We start from the raw sequence: 24,393 nt of genomic DNA on the forward strand, positions 1-24,393 counted from the left end.
ACACTTTTTTGTGTATATTCAACTGTTTTAACTTAATAATTTGAAAGGGTTTTTCATGTTTACAAAAGCAAGGGATGTAAATGCCACCACAATTCAAGACCGACACTAGACCAGTGTTGTGTGAAAGTCAGACACTACAGAGAAACCTGACGCAGACAGTACAGTTAGTATAAGAGTACTATCTCCTGCTCTGCAGCACCAGTCCCCACTCCTGGCTCCGCTGCATCTGATTCCAAATGTTTACGCTGCAATTAAACAGAGCCTATAAAAGGCAATGGGTTGGCTGCCAGACTCTGACTAGGGGTTCAGAGCAGCAGGAGAGAGGTTATAAATCGCTTTGATGCAGACCATAGTCTGAGGCCCAAATTCCTTTGCTGGAGCTAGTAAGAGCAGAACACTAGATGAGAGCCAGAAACCCAGATGATTCATGCCTTGCCCCTGACCACTTGGAGCAGGAGTGCATGCTGCTGTGCAGAAGAGCAGATGCAATGGGGGGAAAAAAGGATACCAACTCAATCTTTGCCAAACTAGCCATTTGTCTGTCTATGGCTTTGAATGCATATCAACAAGTAGTTTGGATAAATATGTCATTCTCTAGAGTGGTGGAGTCAGTGTGTGGATAGAAAAACACAAATTCCACACATTGATATGTGCTTTATTTTGTTTATAATAACTAATAGCTAGGTATCCATACAGACTCAACAGGGTTTTATTTCAATGGGGGGTTGATTCTTCTGCCCTTTAATCGTCCATTACTCGTGCCTGTTAATCTTCTCATCATTTAGGCTGAAGACTCAAACTGTAGGCCCATGGTGTACAATACACTCATGTTGGTCTTGGAATGATGTATCAGAAATGAAAATACAGGGGCGAGAGTTTCTCTTTATTTGATTTAGCTATGCTTCAAGAAAAATAATGAACAGGAAATGTCAGTCTGATAAGAGGAGAGGGTAGAACATAATTTCAGGAAAACAAATACAATGCCTGTTATGATAAACAGTTTACATTTGATTCAAAACCTCTTAAATGTATATTCCCCTAATTTGGGGACCCTATTAGATATGTTTTTTTTATACAATTAATTCTGGTATGAGAACGTTAGCCCCCATCTGCAAAAGCAGGGTGTCTGCGGAAAGCTGAGTATCTTGGCTATTGATCGGTGCCTTCAAATCTTTGTTGTGACTTACTACCATATATGGGCAAACAAATGTATAAGGGCAGGCTGAGCCGATGACCTCATTTCAAGATGATTGCTACCTACATTTCGGTTTTCGTTGTGAAGCATAAACTAAATAAACACTGAATACGTTGATACTCACAGAAAGCCGGGACTCCACAGATCATGAGGATATTTTATTTGTCTGCCTGTGACCTACCGTTATTGATCACCAGTCCCCAGAGTAAAAATCTTTATTTTATGCTACGTTATCTACAAACATCTTACAAGGTACAGTAAACGTCGATTTAGTCTGTGTTTGAGCAATAGCTACAGGGGAGGTATCAAATTAATCCGGAGGCTGGTAGGAACAGATCTAGCCTATTACCAATGTTATTGGTGTATGACTTATTGGCAACATCGAATGTCCACGGAGTGACTATATATCTTTGCGCATCAAAAATATGACGTTGCCCTCTTATGCGCTGTAGGCATCCATTCCACGGGAGTGGCTACTTTGGCACCTTGACAGTATTGTAGTCAATGAAATATGCTTTCCAGGGCTATGCAGTTGACCTGGGTGGGACAAAGCAAGGGCTAGAACCTTTTAACATCCAGTGTGCAAAAAAAGTGCAATTACCACATTCGGGACACTTTGGAGAGATTGAAAGGACACCTGAATGTACCCTGGATACCCATAACACCCGTGAGGTTGATATGGTAGAAATTGTGTTTTTATACAGAACAAATAACATTTAGGGATTGCAAATATGTAATAGCACTGGGGTTATCTCATTTACAGACATGTGCCCCTTTGGAGAGGTTTAGGGACATTTGGAAACGTCCCGTGACCACACTTGACACCACTTACTAAAACAGCTGCCCATTTCTTGTTGTAGGTCTATCATTCTAAAAAAAAATCTGATATTGTTCACGGTGTGGAAGCCATCTGATGTGTTTCCAGCTCTAGTCATCAATAATTCACGTATAGCTTGTCAATAAAAGATGACTTTCAAAATGAAATTAAAAAATGTTATTTTGTGTGTGCTTGATCTTGTGTATTCTAAACTATGTAACTCCTATCTTCTGATCCTTTCCTCATAGTCTCCCAGATGTCTTCTTTCCAAATGTTTGCATGTCAGAATAATGTAATTACACATGAATAGCCATTACACCTTATTAATTAAAATTAATGAGCAGTAGATAGGCCTATCCAAATCGTATTTAAGACTGGACACTGGACACTTTGTAACATATTTACAGTGAGAGCGACATAGTGCAACATTGTATTTTAGACCAGTGGGCTCCGTCTCTGGATTTGATAGTTGGATGGGACTTTTGAACGTGTTTTTTAAATGAGTAATTGTGTGCAATTCTGTAGGCCCCATAGCGGTCACCGGATGTACCACCGCAAGCTCCGTACTATTTCCATAAAAGGCATGCAGCAGCGGATATGCCCTTGTTATTCCCTACCAAACTGTTGACATTTCCTCAAATTAGTCAATTATGAATGAAAGCATGGAATAAAACGACAGACAATATCATAGTTGTAATTTTTCCAATGTATTTCTAAAGAAGAGTTTGTATTTGGGGACAATTGAAACTCCAAGTCTAGTGGCAAGAAAATACCAGCGAGAAACGGACCCGATTGTAATAAAAATTATAAATTACATGTGCGTAATTTCCCGCGTCACATTGTAACATTTCCCTTCCAATGACGGATAAAGAAAGTATAGTAGGAGCAGGGGGGATGACCGGTCGGGTCGTGCTATCCGGATTCCTTGGGGCGTCCCTACCCTGACCTTAACTCCTACCCATACCATTTTATATTTAAACTTCAGTGGCATAGGGACGTTCCAAGGATCCCAGATAGCACTGATCTTGCCGGGAGAGAGTCCCTGCTGCACTATTTGAAAGGAAAAGACGGATTGGAGCTGGAGCATTGAGTGACGTTATCTGGTGGAAAGAGGGAGGGCGAAAAAGAGACGGCTGGACTCCATTAGCTGAAGCCTGAGGAGACCCTTTGGGATACTTCACTTGGACGAGTTCTTTGGGATTTTCTCTTTGAACAGACCTAGATACATGATTTAGAAGAAAAAAAAACGTGTTGACTATCGAATCCTCGGAAGTTTTAGTGGCTTTTTGGATTTGGCTTGGTGTATTTCAGAAGGTGAGTGGACACACTGATTTAAATGTTCGTCCTCCCAGCTCGCAATAAATGCAGCCTTGTCAGTATTTTGCTCACTCTGCTGCTAGGAATTGAGTTTTGTACACCTACTGCGCATTAAAAGACTGGTTATATCTGGTAAATAAATTAGGATTCATGTGTTTTTAACTTCCTTTTTACTTAAAGAAACTTAATTTAGTTAATTTATGGGCATGTTTTACTGGTTGACCATATTGTGTGCTCAGGAGTTCTTGCATGGGGCTGCTTACGTAATCAACTTCATATTTTGAATGGCTCTCTTTACCGTTAGAAAAAGCAGGTGAACACACAAATGGGAAGTGTTATTGTTTGCCATAACTAGGCCTGAAGCCTACCCTTTGTTCTCATTTGGTTATTGAATCATTGACTGCGTCCTCTGTTAATTCCAAACAAGCATAGTGATATCACAAGCATTCTTCAAATGGCTTATAAGATAACTTATACATTTGACTTAGATTCAAGGAAACACACTGTTGAAGTTATGGAAGCGCAACATTTTCCCAAATCAAAACACTAACACTGATCGGCAATGGTGGTGAGGGTCCTGTGCGTCCTCAAGTCACTTTCAGCCTGCAAATGACAAACTAAATTAATGTAGCCTATGGCACGCACCAGGGTAACAGGTTTGCATTTTTCGTACAAGTTGAATGGAATAATGTTTATTATTGGGCATTTTTTCCTAATTGTTGTGATTTGTGGCAGGATGGCGCTGGACGGTATACGGATGCCCGATGGCTGCTATGCCGACGGGACGTGGGAACTGAAGATGCACGTGACAGACCTCCACAGGGATGTGTCTTTGAGGGTCACTGGCGAGATCCACGTTGGTGGAGTCATGCTCAAACTCGCGGAGAAACTCGGTGAGAGATGTTTAATGGTGTCACACTCCTTTTAGTACAGATCTGCTGAAAAGAAATGTGCCTACATGTTCTGTTTTTTATGTCCCATATCATTCAAACCTTTTGGAATATAAATAATGTTTTGTCCCTTTTGATTTATGTCAATGTTTTTTATTTCCCCATGTAGTTTTATGCTTCTATTCAACATGTGTTTTCCTTCTGTGGTTGACCAAGGAGGAGGAAGGCCATAGTTGGCCTTTACCTCCCATCTGCAGATGGGTTCTCTATAGCAGTTACCTTGTCATATTTGTGGAACAGTAAATATCTTTGTTTGAAACATTATTACTCAACTGACCACTGGAATGCCAGTTCATGTAAACACATTAACAGATAACTGTAACCAGTGAGCGACATGTATGAAAGATACAGGCTACTGTATTGGCTTAAGTGTGAATTCAGAATCTATCTAGCCAGAAATGTTTTATATGGACACACTATAACTTCTCAAATATTCTAGCACATGAAAAGCAGCATCAAGTCAACCACTTCCAATGGAATTCTGCTGCCATGTCACAAGATTGAATGGAGAGTGGGCATAAGAGCTCTTTGAGGCAGTGGAACACTGACTTGTTTCATGGTGGAAAAGGGTCATGGTGGCAGTGCAGTTTGGGTCTTGACAGCATGTCGAATGCGCCCGAATACCCAACTTTCCTCCATTGCACAAAGTTTTATTCCCTGGCCTGCCCGTTTCCCTGTTTAGCCCCCCCTGTTAAAGCTCAGGATAATTGGGGCCTTTGTTCCCTGTGGTCGTCTGTGCTGCATTTAAACCAGGCTCATAATCTTCATTGCTGCTGCACCATGTGGGAAGACATGAATGTGTGTGGTTGTATGAAGCTGTGTATGCAATCCTCACTCTTCTGAAGGCCTGGATTCTTTGTTACAGCACAAGGGTGTGTGTGTTTGAAGGGGGTTGTCCAGCTTGTTGAAATATTGAACTCTTTCACTGCTCTTAATATTAGTCAATAGGTTGTGTGTTCATGGTACTTTTCTCAGTCTGCAGGAATCATATTATGCATGGTCCTGACTACCTCTGGATACCTGTTGGTCTTTTGAGTTATCGCCACGAGATTCCAGTGGTTTGATGGCCATGGATTAGAATAGCTTGGTTCGGCTGACCATGACTGGTGGTTGTTCTGGTCACACTGAACCAAAACAACACTATGTGAGTGGAGTAGGCCTAGTTTGTATGTGAGGAGACGCACACAAGACTCCCCATTGGCAACATCACCAGTGTCTTCATTATCTCTTGATTACAGTAAAAGCACTGCGGCTGGGCTAACTAGTTACTAGTCACTCCAGTCATATTGACTTCTTAAACTATTATTTGTTTTGATTAGACTCACGTGAGGGTTGAGAAGTTTAAGTAGCTGTCATGGCTGTCCTGAAACACTCTCCACAGTTTACTGGTTGATTGATTGTTTTCACATTAAAATAGGTTTAGTTAGGTTGTTTTTGATTGTAATCATTAACCCAGCCCCTCTGTAGACTTCACACATGACTAGTCACTCCAGTCACCATTACTCACTACCTTTTTCCGGTACAGTACATTGGCCTGTTGCTCGGAATACTGTACCGAATACTGTACCTATGACCAACAGAGAAACCGGTTAGTCAGTTGCATTAATGTGATTATCAAGTATGATCAGAGTTTTGGGTGGAAATCAACAGGTTGGCTTTGAACTTGAGTGGGAGCATGGGACCCTCACATGATGAAACTGACATGGGCATCCCCCTCCCCTCTCATGTGACACTGGTGTAGGCGCCACCTCTTTGTGCTTTTCCCCAACTGTAAGTGACTTGCTTTCATGCGTCAAAGTCCACCCACCTTTCTCACTCGTGACATTGTTGAATAGTTCAGAACAGACCCCTCTGAACGGTTCTCAAGTGCTCTAGTTACATGTACACATATGGATTCGCTGTTTGGTTGGATGCGAGTCATATAGTTGTCTTGTAGTATGCAGGCTCTTTTGTAGGGCACTTTTTGAAGGTAGTGAACACACGCACACATGCTGGGGGACACTTAGGTGCCACACACTTCTGGCATGCATGTCATCTGTCACAGACACAAAGGATGTCCTTGTGTTTCTGTTTGTGGGACAATCCTTGGCATGCCTTACGCTGCATTGTGTCACACACACATACTAAAGTAAGATCCCAGGACCTCTCATGATGGTTTCACAGCTATTGTTCACAGTTATTGTTCAAAGCTCACATTCAAAGCACAGCACTTGTTTTTTTTACCAGCCATTGTCTTATTTATTGTGTTTGTTTTGATATATAGTGGGTCGTGGCATGTCTGCATCATGCATGTCCGTGCTGTTCATGTCCATTTGCGAGTGCTGTCCGTGTGTGTTCTATGTCTTATCCCTCAGCCCTCCATCTACTTCTATAAGCAGTGGCCTTCCTATCTCTGAGTCTCAGATGGGGAGCAGGAGCTCCAGGATGATGGATTAAACTGAAATGCCAGGAAAGCACTTTGCTATTGATTACAGCCTTCATTCTCCTTCAGCCTGCAGAGAGGAGAGCTGTATTTAAGGCTGCATAATTGATCACCCCCCCCCTCTGATTGCCCCCTCACTCACTACTTCACTTGTTTGTGTCTGCTGGCTTTGGACATTGAAAAATAACAGAGTAATAGAGTGCTTCCTTTGAAAGCTTTCTGTTGGAATCGAAGAAGGGGAAACAAACATCCAACATAACAACATTAGCAGTCAGCTTTATTTGATGAAGATGGAACAATTGTCATACTGTATTATATAAACCATTGTAGAAAGTCTAGCTTTATCTGTAGAACTTCTATTAGATTATGGTTCACTATCAACTTCGGGTTAATGAGTTGCACTAATTGTCCAACTTGGTCCAACTTGATTTTACTCTCAACCATGAGCTGCTGCATCAATCTCTTAATCTACTTACTCAGTTTCACACCGTAAACCATCGTTTGCCACGTCGTGAGAACATTTCAACACCAGACATCGCCTCCATCTAGAGGTCTGTGGGGGACGGATTTCTTCATCCCGCAGCTTTTCATACCGCGCCCACCCGCTCCCGCTGGCTTTCTGTCCGACTCCCACCAGCTCCCGCAAGAACTGGTCTAGAACCCAACCACAGTCCCGCAATGTTATTTTTGGCATATGTGACGCAGCTCGCTTGCCAGCCATGGTCACAGACTCCTTGCTCAGTCCAAATGCTACACCACGCCCAAGACATTCGTGTCTATAAAGTTCATTTCTGGAATTTCTTTCCTTAATGAGTTTGAGCCAATCAGTTGTCGTGACAAGGTACAGAAGATAGACCCAATCGGTAAAAGGCCATGTCCATATTATGGCAAGAACAGCTCAAATAAGCAAAGAGAAACAACAGTCCATCATTACGTTAAGACATGAAGGTCAGCCAATCTGGAAAATTTCAAGAACTTTGAAAATTTCTTCAAGTGCAGTTGCAAAAACCATCAAATAGCTATGATGAAACTAGCTCTCATGAGGACCGCCACAGGAAAGGAAGAACCAGAGTTACCTCTGCTGCAGAGGATAAGTTCATTAGAGTTAACTGCAGCCCAAATAAATGCTTCACAGAGTTCAAGTGACAGACACATCTCAACATCAACTGCTCAGAGGATACTGTGGTTATCAGGCCTTCATGGTTGAATTGCTGCAAAGAAACCACCACTAAAGGACACCAATAATAAGATGAGACTTGCCTGGGCCAAGAAACATGTGCAATATACATCAGACCAGTGGAAATCTGTCCTTTGATCCGATGAGACCACATTTGAGATTTTCGATTCCAATCGCTGTGTCTTTGTGAGACTCAGAGTAGGTGAACAGATAATCTCCGAATGTGAGGTTCCCACTGGGAAGTGAGGAGGAGGTGTGGGGGTGGTATGTTGGTTACACTGTTTGTGATTTTATTTAGAATTCAAGGCACACTTAATCAGCATGGGTACCACAGCATCCTGCATCCCATCTGGTTTAAACTTAGTCCTACTATCGTTTGCTTTTTTAACAGGACAATGACCCAACACACCTCCAGGCTGTGTAAGGGCTATTTAACCAAGGAGAGTGAAGGAGTGCTGCATCAGATGACCTGGCCTCCACAATCACCCGACCTCAACCTAGTTGAGATGGTTTGGGATGAGTTGGATCGCAGAGTGAAGGAAAATCAGAAAACAAGTGCTCAGCATATGTGGGACCTCCTTAAAGACTGTTGGAAAATAATTACAGGGAAGCTGATTGAGAGAATGCAAAGAGTGTGCGACACTATCATCAAGGCAAAAGGTGGCTACTTTGAAGAATCTCAAATTTAAAATATATTTTGACTTGAACACTTTTTGGTTATTACATGATTCCATGTGTGATAGTTTTGATGTTGTCACTATTATTCTACAATGTAGAAAATGGTCAAAGGGGGGAAAAAAAAAACTTGAATGAGTAAGTGTGTCCAAACTTTTGACTGGTACTGTAAGTATTCAGACCCTTTCCTCAGTAATTTGTTGAAGCACCTTTGGCAGTGATTACAGCCTCGTCTTCTTGGGTAAGCTAGGCACACAGGTATTTGGGGAGTTTCTCCCATTCTTCTCTGCAGATCCTTTCAAGCTCTGTCAGGTTGGATGGGCAGCATAGCTGCACAGCTATTTTCAGGTCTCTCCAGAGATGTTTGATTGGGTTCAAGTCCTGGCTCTGGCTGGACCACTCAAGGACATTCTGAGTCCCACGTTTTGTCTTGGGTGTGTGCTTAGAGTCGTTGTCCTATTAGAAGGTGAACCTTTGTCCCTGAACCTGCTCCAGAGCGCTCAGGACTTCAAGGATCTCTCTGTACTTTGCTCCGTTCATCTTTCCCTCAATCCTGACTAATCGCCCAGCCCCTGCCGTTGAAAAACATCCCAACAGCATGATTTCTGCCACCACCATGCTTCACTATAGGGATGGTGACAGGTTTCTTCCAGCTGTGACACTTGGCATTCCACCAAAGAGTTCAATCTTGGTTTCATCATACCAGAGAATTTAGTTTCCCATGGTCTGAGAGTCTTTAGGTGCCTTTTGGCAAACTCCAAGTGGGCTGCTGTTCCTTTTATTGAGGAGTGGCTTTCATCTGGCCACTCAACCGTAACAGCCTGATTGGAGTGCTGCAGAGATGGTTGTCCGCCAGGAAGGTTCTCCCATCTCCACAGAGGAGCTCTGTCAGCATGACCATCAGTTCTTGGTCACCTCCTATACCAAGGCCCTTCAACCCCAATTGGTCAGTTTGGCTGGGCGGGCTGCTCTAGGAATAGTCTTGGTGGTTCCAGTCTTCTTCCATTTAAGAATGATGGAGGCCACTGTGTTCTTGGGGACCTTCAATCCTGCAGACATTTTTTTGGTACCCTTTCCCAGATCTGTGCCTCAACACAATCTTGTCTCGGAGTGCTACGGACAATTCCTTCGACCTCACAAAAACTGGCTTGGTTTTTGCTCTGACATGCACTGTCAACTGTGGGACCTTTTATTTGGGTTGTGTATCAGAGTTCCACGAATAGGGTTTGTTAGAAAACCTAAACATTTGATTTAGGGGTTGTGAGGAAGTTATTTTACTAATACACAGTACTCTGAGTGATTTCTGAGGGAGGTGGAAAGCTTGGAGGAGAGGGGAGTAGGATTCAACTGCACCTAGCCATTTTTTGTTTTCTCTTCCTAATGCATATGGCTAGTATTCGAGGGGCTTAAGCTGATCCTAGAGCTGTGTTGTAAGGGATAGAGTGGTGCAGGGCTGGCTCAGAGGAAGGGGAGGTGGGCTTGGGGATGAGGGGGGGGGGTAGAGGGGAGGTGGGGATGTGTATGATGTGAGCCACTGCTCTAGAATTCCATAAAAGTCTTCTGGGGAGCAGGAAATGACTTCCAGGGTTTGGCATGTGGACACTGCAGTGCCGTCATTCCAATACCTCCTGCTGCCTGCTTCAACTCTAACCCTCTTTTCTGTCTTCAGTTCACTTTCTTTCTCTGTGCCTGCCATCGACTACTCCCTTCTTGGAAAATATATTGCGTATGAGGAGCCTGCGCCCTGAAAATATTTTTATTTGGGGGAGGGGGGGTATTTATAAGCCATGTATGCAATGTCAAAGTAGTTTTTTTTATTTTTATGTCTTTTTAATGAGTAGACACTATTTAAAAGTCGGATGTATTTATTTTGGATTTGAGTGTGGGAGCAAAGGTCTGCCTGGGTATGTTTGTAGTATGGGGGCGTTTAGTTAGCGATTTGAGATGTATTGGCCTTAACCAACTGACATTTCCTTTAAAAAGCGGTGACTAGGTTTTCCCAGTACTCTAATCAGAATGGGAGGTTTGAGTGGTCAATTACGTCGTTGTGTTTCCCCCCCTGACAAGTCTGTCCAATTCGGTGCTTCATTGTGGTCCTTCTGTGGCTCAGTTGGTAGAGCATGGCGCTTGTAGCGCCAGGGTAGTGGGTTCGATTCCCGGGACCACCCATACGTAGAATGTATGCACACATGACTGTAAGTCGCTTTGGATAAAAGCGTCTGCTAAATGGCATATATTATTATTATTATTATTATATTATTTATAAACGTTGGGTACATTTTTAAACTAAATGTCTGCATGCGCTGTTTCTGAAAAGACTGCACACGCCATACATACTTGGCACACGCCATACATACACGTCTCCCGTTTATAAATCAGAAACTGTGAACGAGCATTATAACTCTGCATGAATAACGCCCATTATTCACCTTTTTATGGTGACAATAACGCACTTATTTGCTGTATACTTCGGAAGTATTGGAATTAGGCCAAGACGGTAGGCTGTCTAAGGGAAATGGCAATTGCAAACATGATCAAATGCCTTTGGAGGTGTTGGCAGAATGTTTTCTTGTGTCATTTGCTGTAGCTGGCTGTTTCTGAAAGACACAAACAATAGCAAATTGTTGTGGACCTGTAAACGGATTGTTTGAATTCAATGTTTTGCATTTACTGTTTCCCGAACCTAAATATGCTGCACTGTCCCTGAATTCTGAAACATTGTCTACTCAGATTTTTTTTAAACTACAGTAGGCCATTTTACAGTGGGAGCCTGTTAAATTCTACTGTGTTGGCAACCGTGCTCCCTTTCGGATGTATAGAGCAAACACTTGAAACGATATTAGCCTATATAATAGGCCCAATTAAATGAGATGTACGTGGTAATTTGTTGTATGACTACTTGGGGAATATGAACTCATCATTGCCGGGAAAAGTGTACTCTTGAAAATGAAATAGTGCATCTTGAGATTTCATCCTGCAAAATGTCAAATACATTTGCACAAGGCAGCGAACTGGCGCATGTATACAGTTGAAGTCGGAAGTTTACATACACTTAGGTTGGAGTCATTAAAACTCGTTTTTTCAACAACAAGACATTTGTGGAGTGAACAAGCTATAGTTTTGGCAAGTCGGTTAGGACATCTACTTTGTGCAAGTAATTGTTTACAGACAGATTATTTCACTGTATCACAGTTCCAGTGTGTCAGAAGTTTACATACACTAAGTTCACTGTGCCTTTAAACAGCTTGGAAAACTCCAGAAAATTATGAAATGGCTTTAGAAGCTTCTGATAGGCTAATTGACATCATTTGAGTCAATTGGAGGTGTACCTGTGGATGTATTTCAAGGCCTACCTTCAAAAACTCAGTGCCTCTTTGCTTGACATCATGGAAAATCAAAAGAAATCAGCAAAGACCTCAGGAAAAAAATTGTAAACCTTCACAATTCTGGTTCATCCTTGGGAGCAATTTCCAAACGCCTGAAGGTACCACGTTCATCTGTACAAACAATAGTACACAAGTATAAATACCATGGGACCACGCAGCCACCATACCGCTCAGTTCTGTCTCCTAGAGATTAACGTACTTTGGTGCGACAAGTGCAAATCAATCCCAGAACAACAGCAAAGGACCTTGTGAAGATGCTGGAGGAAACAGGTACAAACGTATCTATATTCACAGTAAAATTAGTCCTTTATTGAAATAACCTGAAAGGCTGCTCAGCGAGGAAGAAACCACTGCTCCAAAACTGCTATAAAAAAGCCAGACTGGTTTGCAACTGCACATGGGGACGAAGATTGTACTTTTTTGGAGAAATGTCCTCTGGTCTAGAACTGTTTTGCCATAATGACCATCGTTATGTTTGGATGATAAAGGGGAAGCCTGCAAGCCGAAGAACACCATCACAACTGTGAAGCACGGTGGTGGCAGCATCATGATGTGGGGGTGCTTTGCTGCAGGAAGGACTGTTGCACTTCACAAAATAGATGGCATCATGAGGGAGGAAAATTATGTGGATATATTGAAGCAACATCTCAAGAGATCAGTCAGCTTGGTTGCAAATGGGTCTTCCAAATGGACAATGACCCCAAGCATGCTTCCAAAGTTGTGGCAAAATGGCTTAAAAACCAAGTCAAGGTATTGGAGTGGCCATCACAAAGCCCTGACCTCAATCCTATAGAAAATTTGTGGGCAGAACTGAAAAAGCGTGTTCGTGCAAGGAGGCCTTCAAACCTGCCTCAGTTACACCAGCTCTGTCAGGAGGAATGGGCCAAAAATCACCCGACCTATTATGGGAAGCTAGTGGAAGGCTACCTGAAACGTTAAACAATTTAAAGGCAATGCTACCAAATGCTAATTGAGTGTATGTAAACTTCTGACCCACTGCGAATGTGATGAAAGAAAGAAATAATTATTTCTATTATTCTGACATTTCACATTCTTAAAATAAAGTGGTGATCCTAACTGACCTAAGACGGGGACATTTTACTAGGATAAAATGTCAGTAATTGTGAAACTGAGTTTAAATGTAGTTGCCTAAGGTGTATGTAAACTTCCGAATTCAACTGTATTTTGTGGGTATGCAATGTTTATAATGAGGCCCCAGAGAAAGATGGTCTGTGTTTGACAATGGCACGGACAGGGGGTTTGTGAGGAAACGGATGCGATTTATCACAGGATGTGACTTCCTGTGTAATTTTGCTTCTTAACCTCCCCTCCACTCTGCTCTCCTTGTGTTTAGGGGCTTTCTGGACGGATGCAGAGCCTTCCCAGAATTGTCTTTGGTTTCGAATAAGGGTCTTTGCTGCCTACAAAGAGAAAGATGATCAGATGGTCTCCCTTTCTCCCTAAAGAGCAGGAAATGTCTCAAATATCCCGCATTGTTAGGGAAGATGAAGCATGAACAGCTATCGTGTTGCCTTGACAAATCAGAGGTAGCACATGGATTGAGTTGTGACTGAAGCAGCCTTGTCCATTGGTCAGTACCCTTCACAACCATAGAGGGAGAGATGGCCTGACTGAGCCAGGCGATAGCCCCACTCTGCTCTAATCTATCATACAGGAAGTAGTTAGGCAAATTAGCAACCCTGGCCTGCCCAGAGCTTTCCTGTTACAGTAGCAAGATCCTGCTGGGATTTAGTCTCCAAATCCCCCCCCCCACACACACACACACACTTTGCGGCCTCCACCATCCCCAAGAGGTGGTGATCTACTCCCACAATCATGAAAATGTTGCACAACCACCACCTTGTCAAAAGCTGAGCACGACACTACAAATTGTCTTGAATTGCCCATATCGAGACTAAATGCAAAATCTTTCCAAAGATGGCAGAGCTCAAGAACTGTTCCCTTCTCTCCCTCCCTTAAGCTAGCGAATTGCCGGTTCTTGGACCGTTCTGCTTGCTGTTAAAAACCAAGCTACTTTCTCAATAAGCTGTAGTAGTACAGTTAGCTGTGTACATATTGCTGTATTTATTGTTTTTTTTAGTGTAATTATTGTTATGTGTTCAATGTGTTTTTACTACGTGCTGAAAAATGAATTTCCCCCCCGGGGACAATGGAATACTTTTAATTATGTTTGGCAACTCAAACATGCAGTGGATAGGCCTTTCATGGCTCCTCCTTTTGGAATCTGATACTGTAGTTTTTGTTGTCCCCGACCTCTGTCCTCTCCCAGTGCTGCCTGGTGGCTTGGCTCTCTTCTGTCCTTACGCCCAAGGAGGAAGCTGTCTGCCGGCCACATTGTCGGAGAAACACCAAGCACCTGTGGGTCAATGGAGTAAACTGATATTGTTATTGTTTTGGTGCCTAGCCTAAATTCCATTCCAAAACCCTGTCTCCTCCCCCTCTCCTCATTTAATCTCTTTTACTGATCAGAAACAACTGGCTAAGCATTAAAGCGGCAATCCACAGTTGAAACAATATTAAAACAGCAGCCACCCCACCACTGTTTTGGTAAAATGCTGCGAGACTGAGCTGGAGAAACAACTTTCAAATTCATGGACTAGCTATGTACCTACAGTCTGCCTATTCCCTGTCCCTCTTATTTGAGTGAGGTGTGGCAAGGAGCAGTCACTGGTTTACCTGGGTAGCCAAACTAGCCATCCCACTCAGCTGTTTCCTTCTGTCAGAGAACCCTTTTGTTATGCTAGCAACTCCTTAGCCTGTTAACACCAGGAAACCTAGAGCCTATTGGAAAGCGCTAGGCCTACTTTCGAGATGGTGGCCAAGGCTATGGGGGTTTTGATACTTTTACGAAGGCGGGTGTGAGCGAAGCAAGGTTATGGTTTCTCTGGAAATTATACTGGTCAGAGATTGGGGGGGGGGACATCATATTAGCATGATGGATTGTCCATGAGTATGGCAGATCTCCCATCACCGACGCCTTGGGGGATGTATGGATGTCTTCTCTCTCGCTCTACTACGTTTATCCTGGGCTAGAAAACTGACTGGGCTGTGGGGCCTGACTCTGAACCCAGCAATGTAATTGTATAAAGCTGTTTTCAGTGTGATGCACCCCCATTGTTTTTCTGTGTTTGGATTATGACACCAATGGACACCAATGGACACAAACTATCAGTCTCGGAGGAGTGAGTGAGCCTCTTGTTTGTTATCTAATAACCCCCACAGCAGCAGATTTCTCAATCACCCCCATCTCTCTGATACAGGCCTGACTCTCAGTAAATCCTAGGGGTCATGTTCAGTAGGTAAGGCCAGACCTCTCCCCTTACGGACCTGTCTCGCTCGCCGTCTCGCTCGCTCTCTATTTGCTTTATTTGCATGTTGTAGCAATGTACATATTGCCAAAGCTTGCTTTGGATATTTACGATATGAAAATAGTAAGAATCATAAATATTAAACGGAGGAACAGTAACAACAATAACCAAGGGTCAAAATAACCATACAATAAGCATACAGTAAAGGACATGTGTAGGTTGATTGGTCTGTCAGACACTGTCCCTCATCTTATGTCAAGCAGCAATGTCGTGTGCTGCCAACCCACAGCTCTCTGCGTCCTCCCCCAACAGGACGGGTAGTCTACTCTCATCAGAGGTATTTGAAAGGTATTTTCAAATTTGGGGAAATTACACTAATTGTTTTATATATTTTTTTACATTTTGTCAGGAAATGCAGCTCTGTCTCGAGTTCTGCTGTTGTGCAATGGTTGCACAGCCTTTCCTCTACAGGGAGCCAGATTTTCCTGTGTCTACCCTTCTCAATGGCAAGGCTGTGCTCACTGAGCCTGTACTTTGTCAAGGTTTTTCTCAGGTTTTGATCAATAACTATGGTCAAATAGTTGGCCACGGTGTACTGTTGCTTGTTTCCCAATAAGCAATGTAGTTTTGTTTTAGACTTTTATTTAACTACGCAAGTCAGTTAAGAACAAATTCTTATTTTCAATGACGGCCTAGGAACAGTGGGTTCTGCCCCTGAACAGCCGTGTTCAGGGGCAGAACGAAAGATGTTTATCTTGTCAGCTCGCGGATTCGATCTTGCAACCTTTCTCTTACCAGTCCAACACTCTAACCACAGGGCTACCTGCCGCCCCCTGTTGTAATTTGGTTTATTCTGATTTATTTTGATTGGATGTTCTGGATCTCTCTCTTGCTGTGTGTCGCGCTCGCTCGCTGTGTGTCGCGCTCGCTCGCTGTGTGTCGCGCTCGCTCGCTGTGTGTCGCGCTCGCTCGCTGTGTGTCGCGCTCGCTCGCTGTGTGTCGCGCTCGCTCGCTGTGTGTCGCGCTCGCTCGCTGTGTGTCGCGCTCGCTCGCTCGCTCCCTCTGTCGCTCTCGCTCGCTCGCTCCCTCTGTCGCTCTCGCTCGCTCGCTCCCTCTGTCGCTCTCGCTCGCTCGCTCCCTCTGTCGCTCTCGCTCGCTCGCTCCCTCTGTCGCTCTCGCTCGCTCGCTCCCTCTGTCGCTCTCGCTCGCTCGCTCCCTCTGTCGCGCTCGCTCGCTCGCTCCCTCTGTCGCGCTCGCTCGCTCGCTCCCTCTGTGTCGCTCTCGCTCGCTCGCTCCCTCTGTGTCGCTCTCGCTCGCTCGCTCCCTCTGTGTCGCTCTCGCTCGCTCGCTCCCTCTGTGTCGCTCTCGCTCGCTCGCTCCCTCTGTGTCGCTCTCGCTCGCTCGCTCCCTCTGTGTCGCTCTCGCTCGCTCGCTCCCTCTGTGTCGCTCTCGCTCGCTCGCTCCCTCTGTGTCGCTCTCGCTCGCTCGCTCCCTCTGTGTCGCTCTCGCTCGCTCGCTCCCTCTGTGTCGCTCTCGCTCGCTCGCTCCCTCTGTGTCGCTCTCGCTCGCTCGCTCCCTCTGTGTCGCTCTCGCTCGCTCGCTCCCTCTGTGTCGCTCTCGCTCGCTCGCTCCCTCTGTGTCGCTCTCGCTCGCTCGCTCCCTCTGTGTCGCTCTCGCTCGCTCGCTCCCTCTGTGTCGCTCTCGCTCGCTCGCTCGCTCCCTCTGTGTCGCTCTCGCTCGCTCGCTCGCTCCCTCTGTGTCGCTCTCGCTCGCTCGCTCGCTCCCTCTGTGTCGCTCTCGCTCGCTCGCTCGCTCCCTCTGTGTCGCTCTCGCTCGCTCGCTCGCTCCCTCTGTGTCGCTCTCGCTCGCTCGCTCGCTCCCTCTGTGTCGCTCTCGCTCGCTCGCTCGCTCCCTCTGTGTCGCTCTCGCTCGCTCGCTCGCTCCCTCTGTGTCGCTCTCGCTCGCTCGCTCGCTCCCTCTGTGTCGCTCTCGCTCGCTCGCTCGCTCCCTCTGTGTCGCTCTCGCTCGCTCGCTCGCTCCCTCTGTGTCGCTCTCGCTCGCTCGCTCGCTCCCTCTGTGTCGCTCTCGCTCGCTCGCTCGCTCCCTCTGTGTCGCTCTCGCTCGCTCGCTCGCTCCCTCTGTGTCGCTCTCGCTCGCTCGCTCGCTCCCTCTGTGTCGCTCTCGCTCGCTCGCTCGCTCCCTCTGTGTCGCTCTCGCTCGCTCGCTCGCTCCCTCTGTGTCGCTCTCGCTCGCTCGCTCCCTCTGTGTCGCTCTCGCTCGCTCGCTCCCTCTGTGTCGCTCTCGCTCGCTCGCTCCCTCTGTGTCGCTCTCGCTCGCTCGCTCCCTCTGTGTCGCTCGCTCAATCCCTCTGTGTCGCTCGCTCAATCCCTCTGTGTCGCTCGCTCAATCCCTCTGTGTCGCTCGCTCGCTCCCTCTGTGTCGCTCTCGCTCGCTCGCTCCCTCTGTGTCGCGCTCGCTCGCTCCCTCTGTGTCGCGCTCGCTCGCTCCCTCTGTGTCGCTCTCGCTATCTATCGCTGTCTTCAGGGAATTAATTGCACTCATATACTGGCTATGACATTCATATACTGGCAGTAATGTTTGGTTTCTCCCTTACCCAGAATAATTCCCAGCTTTATGTAATTAGTAAATTAACAGAAGTTGGGAATTGATTGGGATATTTGGGAGGATTTATCACAGGACAAAGTGTATTTCTGTCTCCACCTCTGTTGTGCCATGACCACACACTCCTTTTTGGGTTTCCCTTTCTTATAGCCAATTAGTGGTCTGAGCCTGTACATGGTGAGGATCTCTCTGTTTTGTGTCTGAGAGTAGAGATATTCTGCTAATTTGTATTCTCTTTTGAGGGAAAAATAGCAATTTAGTTTATTCTGTGTTTTTGTTTCATATTCTCAAATAGGTTTTAATTTCTGTAACAATTTGATTAATTTCCCCATGTGTTTGGATTATATTAGGGTTGTTTTGGGTTTCCAATTGTTTTGGTGCTTAATTTCAAATGGTGCCAAAATGTTGGTGTCCTTCTCTTTATATTTACATTTAAAGGTCATCTTCCTAGTTCCGCTCTGCATGCATTATTTTGTACTTTCTTTTGGATATTTAGGATATATCTGCAGAATTCTGTATGTAGATTTTATATTGGGTGTTTTTTCTCCCAATGCTTATCGTAATTACCAAATGGACCTCCTGGTCCGTCTCTCTCTCTCTCCCTATTTCTCTCTCGGTCTGTGTTTCTCTCACTCTCAGCTCTAACCCTAGCTCTGAGCTTATCCTGGGACTCAGGTAGCTCATGGGTCTTCTACACTGATTCTCCCTCACCATAACACACTGCATCTTTGGGGAAAGCCTGGGTGAGCCTGCGAGGGAAATCCTCCAGGATACTCCTAGCTCCACCTCTAATCCACAAGCTGCTGCCTGGCTGAATGCTGAGCATGGGCTCTGTGCTAGCATCTAGTAGCATCAGGAGCATGCTTAACCATGGCCAGTAGCTAGAGCCTTTAACTGGAACGTGTCTGTCTGTCCTCCTGACCTGGTCCTGTTGAGCATGGTCTTTTTAGCTGGTGTCCCAGAGGAAGGGTGCCTGGCAATATGATCATCAGGATTAATAACTATCCAATGGCCTGTCTTTTCTGTCTGGATGCCTGTCTTCAGAACGTGTTCACACCTCTTGACTTTCTCCACATTTTGTTGTGTTACAAAGTGGGATTAAAATGTTGTTGTTTTTTCAACGATACACAAAATACTCTGTCGAAGTGCTAACATTTGTAAAAACCCCTGAGTCAATACATGTTAGAATCACCCGTGGCAGAGATTTGTCTCTACAAGCTTTCCACACCTGGATTGTGCCCATTATTCTTTCAAACATTATTCAAGCTCTGCCAAATTGATTGTTTATTGCTAGACAAACATTTTCATGTATTGGCATAGATTTGTTTTTAGCAGATTTAAGTCAACTGTAACTCGGCCATTCTGGAACCTTCACTGTCTTCTTGGTAAACAACTCCAGTATAGATTTGGCCTTGTGTTTTAGGTTAATTAATCTCCGTGTCTGGTGGAAAGCAGACTGAACCAGCATTTCCTCTATGATTTTGCCTGTGCTTAAAGTAGATTTGATTGTTTTATCCTGAAAAGGACTGGAGTTTAATGATTACAGGCATGCCCATAACATGATGCAAGCAACCCCTATGCTTGAAAATATGGAGAGTGGTACCCAGTAATGTGTTGTATTGGATTTGCCCCAAACAACACTTTGTATTCAGGATAATATTTTTCTGTGTGACTTTAGTGCATTTTTGAAAACAACATGATGCACGTTTTGGAATATTTTTATTCTGTGTCTCAGAGGACTTCTGTCAACTGTCTCACGTGATAGACAGACTTGATCCTCTCAATCAGTGCAGCCTCATTATAGCACACTTAATTCATTGCTAGAGCTGTCTGGGCTGCATTAGCTCCCCAGTCGCCACTCATGCTGCACAGAAGTTAACACTTGAATAATATAACACTGCATGTAGAAATGTCAAAACTGTTCCTTACTTTTTGCAAAACAATGTCCATACAGGCTAGAACTCTTTTTTTTTTCTTCTTCCCCAATGCAAGATGATACCGGTAGCTTCCAGCTTTAATTGTAGGCTAAGTTTCCTTGCTAGTTTACAGATTAATTCACTACCCTAGTACTTACTGCAAAATATGCTGAATTTAAAGCTGTCACCAAAAACATTATTAATTAACTTAGTCTTCCCTCACTATCAAACTCATTCACTTCTTCGTCTTCCTTTGCCTCCCATCTGGTTTACACTAGATTCCATGTTCATGGCTAGAAAGAAACCACATTTAGTCAGTTTTGACTTTCCGAAGCAGGTTAGGAGAATTAGGTTAAGGTTAGGAAAAGGGTTAGAGTTAGCTAAAATGCAAAAATAAAAAAGCTGGAACCTTTATAGCCATGATCAGAAAGCATTAGAAACTTCAGCGTCTAAGAAAAGGGATACAAAGGCTATACCATATCTATATTTCATGTTAGTGCATGATACACTATTAAAGAACACTCTGATTGGTTATTGGCAACTCTGGCCTGCTCTTCAGAAGTGTAATTCTAAATTCACACCCCAGGTTAAACTATAGACACATTTAGAAATAAAGTTGGAATGTTGTACAGCATTAGTACAAAGGAAACTCCAGAGGGAGATGGTAAGAATAGATCTGTTCCAGTCATCAGCTGTTTGTTGTTTATTGTATGTGTTGTTGATGTACTCTTTGGCTTTCTAGGAATACTTCAGAATGCATCCTTCCTTCACTGAGGGAAGATTTATACGAGACTCTATAAATCCACAGCCCTACTTTGCTCAAAATATTAGACCAGGGTTTCCCAAACTCTGGCCTCAGGACTCCAATGGGTGCATGTTTTGTTTTTTTCCCCTAACACTACACAGCTGATTGAAATAATCAACTAATCATCAAGCCTTGATCATTTGAATCAGCTGATTAGTGCTAGGGCAAAAACCAAAATGTGCATCCCTTGGGATCCTGAGGACCGAGCTCAGGAAATGTGGTCTTGGAAAACTATCTATCTTGAGTGGTGAGGAATGTGTACAAAGTGTTGCTCAGTTTTATCAGAACTCTTCAGTCAATATCTAAAGATCTCTCCTAGTCTTACCATAAGTTTTCCTGTGTGCTTTGCTCCAATCTTTTCATCAAAGCCGTTTCTGATGTACATGGATATTTACAAAATAGCTCTGGATTGTGTCCCCAGGCTGAACGCAATCTATCACAGTAGCATCTCACACTGCAACACCATATAATGCAATTTGACATGCATGCCACAGTTTGTCACCACAACATCTAAACCGCAAATTTGTTTTTGCGTTTCTGTTAAACTATAAGGAAGATTGATAAAGTTTCATGTGAATTCACAATGCAGAATATGATCCTATTTCAGTATGACTGCTCGGGGGAAATGAAGTTCAATCTACTGCAGTTGAGTGGCCACTTGCTGGTGTGTGTGTGTGTGTGTGTCTGATAGTGATCATTTGAGGGAAAGGGTTTTGGCTAAAATAAGCATTGAGAGGATGCACACTTGCTGTCCAAATTGCCACTAGCATGCTAGTAGATACCATAGTGCAAGGACTGGATGTCTAACGCTAGTTAACAGTGGCTTGTGAAACTAGCTTTTGATTTCTATGATATAGCCTACAGTAGCCAATATGTGGCGTTCAATGCAGGCCAACATTGCATGAGACCTTTTTTTAATAACGTTTTTACATTATGAATGGCTTGGCGTTGATTGATTAAGCCATGGGCCAAATAGGTGAGTAAACTGTATTGTGCTGTATGATGCAAGAAACCACTTTACAAAATAAAAGTAATTATTACCATACAGCGAATGAAACAATATAGGGTACCCCTCTTGCACATTTCAACACATTGTCTCAAAATACAACACTACCCCTTTAAGACATTAAGCTTTTTACCTGATTGTCTTTTCAAAGACCGCTTGAAATGTAGCCTTCACCTTTTGTTCTCTTGTAGAAAGCAGTGACTCCCCATTGCTGACCTATACTTAGCTAAAACTGGGTTAATAAATCGCTAACTAGCAAAGAATATCAACCTGTGTTTATCTGAAAAGCCTCTCGTGGGCTACCCCAGCCAATATAATTAGACTCCTTTGAGCTCTGGCTCTGCCTACAACAAAATCACATACTCCATCTTTCAAAGTTAGATTTGTTTTGGTTTGTTGCATTGACAAGGAACTGATATGTTTTATACAGTGCAAACTAATGGGGTGAACTCGGTGAAGTTCAAACTCTATTTTGTAAATATTCATGCGAGGCCTTGCATTTCTGAGGCAACCTGGAACATATCCCAGTCCACGTGATCAAAACAATCAGTTGGTCAGACCAATGTTGAACAGTCCTTACCACGGGAGATTCCTGTTTAAGTTTCTGCGTATAGGTGGGGAGGAGAAGAATTTAAGGGGTGATCTGATTTGCTGAAGGGAGGGCATGGGGGAGGGCCTTGTATCTGTCCCTGAGGGGAGAGTTGCAATGATCCAGGGTCTGTGTTGCGTGAATAGCAGACATTGCATTTTGGCTGCGTTTACCTCAGGAACTTTAATAAAGGAAATCTATCTACAATAAATGTGGCCTTGATATGCTGTTATCAATTTGCACATAGTCCAGTGTAGCTTGTCACTTATTTACGATAGTTTGACCGCTTACTGTTCCGAGCAGACAATCGGTACTTGAGCATGTTTCCAAAGCACCAATCGCTACGTTGTAACATTGTCAGCTAAAAGCACAGCAGACCTGCAGAGCTGGCTGTTTGCTGCTGTCGCTTGTCTTTCTGTAATTTTTCCAACTTAACGACGATTACATGCAGAGTGCTTTATAAACTCAGCAAAAAAAGAAACTGCCCTTTTTCAGGACCCTGTCTTTCAAAGATAATTTGTAAAAATCCAAATAATTTCACAGATCTTCATTGTAAAGTTTCCCATGCTTGTTCAATGAACCGTAAACAATTAATGAACATGCACCTGTGGAACGGTCGTTAAGACACTAACAGCTTACAGACGGAAGGCAATTAAGGTCACAATTATGAAAACTCAGGACACTAAAGAAGCCTTTCTACTGACTCTGAAAAACACCAAAAGAACGATGCCCAGGGTCCCTTCTCATCTGCGTGAACATGCATTAGACATGCTGCAAAGAGGCATGAGGACTGCAGATGTGGCCAGGGCAATAAATTGCAATGTCCGTACTGTGAGACGCCTAAGACGGTGCTACAGGGAGACGGGACATACAGCTGATCATCCTCGCAGTGGCAGAGCACGTGTAACACCTGTACAGGATCGGTACAGGATGACAACAACTGCCCGAGTTAGACCAGGAACGCACAATCCCTCTGTCAGTGCTCAGACTGTCTGCAATAGGCTAAGAGGCTGGACTGAGGGCTTGCAGGCCTGTTGTAAGGCAGGTCCTCACCAGACATCACTGGCAACAACGTCACCTATGGGCACAAACCCACTGTCGCTGGACCAGGCAGGACTGTCAAAGTGCTCTTCTCTGACGAGTCGCGGTTTTGTCTCACCAGGGGTGGTGGTCAAAATCGCATTTATCGTCGAAGGAATGAGTGTTACACCAAGGCCTGTACTCTGGAGTGGGGTTGATTTTTGGAGGTGGAGGGTCCGTCATGGTCTGGGGCAGTGTGGCACAGCATCATCGGACTGAGCTTGTTGTCATTGCAGGCATTGCAGGCAATCTCAATGCTGTGCGTTACAGGGAAGACATCCACCTCCCTCGTGGTATCTTGACGTGACCCTCCAGCATGACAATGCCACCAGCCACACTGCTCGTTCTGTGCATGATTTCCTCCAAAACAGGAATGTCAGTGTTCTGCCATGGCCAGAGAAGAGCCCGGATCTCAATCCAATTGAGCACGTCTGGGACCTGTTGGATCGGAGGGTGAGGACTAGGGCCATCCCCCCCAGAAATGTCCGGCAACTTGCAGGTGCCTTGGTGGAAGAGTTAACATCTCACAGCAAGAACTGGCAAATCTGGTGCAGTCCATGAGGAGATGATGCACTGCAGTACTTAATGCAGCTAGTGGCCACACCAGATAGACTTACTTTTGATTTGAACCCCCCTCCCCCCTTATCCAGGGACACATTATTACATTTCTGTTAGCCACATGTCTGTGAAACTTGTTCAGTTTCAGTTGTTTTATCTTATGTTCATACAAATATTTACACATGTTAAGTTAGCTGAAAATAAACGCAGTTGACAGTGAGGATGTTTCTTTTTTTGCTGAGTTTATCTAGGGACTAGGGGAAAACAATCTCCCAAATAGTTTTTTCCATTTCAATTGAGTATTTTATAAATTAAAGGTCAAATGTAATAAGATATAACAGTAAATCTGCAATGATGCCACACAACATTGCACTTTTTTTTATCAAGGCAAGTGCTTCATTAGTTTCATTATAAATGGGAAAAAAAGTAATGCAAGAATCTAGGCAATGATGCAGCAATATGCAAAACCTATGAAACTAACTTATGAGCTCCTATGTCTGTCCATTGTAAGGTTTCCATCGATCACAGACATCTCCATTGAAGTACATG

At 44.2% G+C, this 24,393-nt stretch overlaps 1 protein-coding gene across 7 annotated transcripts in view; it reads left to right on the plus strand.

Moving 5' to 3' along the window:
• The first annotated feature begins 1,247 nt into the window (after window positions 1–1,247).
• LOC118362657 (fermitin family homolog 2) overlaps window positions 1,248–24,393 on the plus strand; it is a 90,154-nt gene continuing 67,008 nt past the window's right edge. For 2 of the 7 annotated variants that reach the window (XM_052486343.1, XM_052486345.1), the window contains exons 1-2: window positions 2,896–3,326; window positions 4,065–4,222. In XM_052486343.1, the coding sequence (XP_052342303.1) occupies window positions 4,066–4,222 (157 nt within the window). In that variant the 5' untranslated portion in view covers window positions 2,896–3,326; window position 4,065. Of the gene's footprint in view, window positions 1,448–2,895; window positions 3,327–4,064; window positions 4,223–24,393 lie in introns of those variants that run through there. The other 5 variants (XM_052486346.1, XM_052486347.1, XM_052486344.1 and 2 more) reach the window with 4 other exon arrangements.

The sequence above is a fragment of the Oncorhynchus keta genome, chromosome 29 (assembly GCF_023373465.1).
Source record: "Oncorhynchus keta strain PuntledgeMale-10-30-2019 chromosome 29, Oket_V2, whole genome shotgun sequence".
NCBI lineage: Eukaryota > Metazoa > Chordata > Actinopteri > Salmoniformes > Salmonidae > Oncorhynchus > Oncorhynchus keta.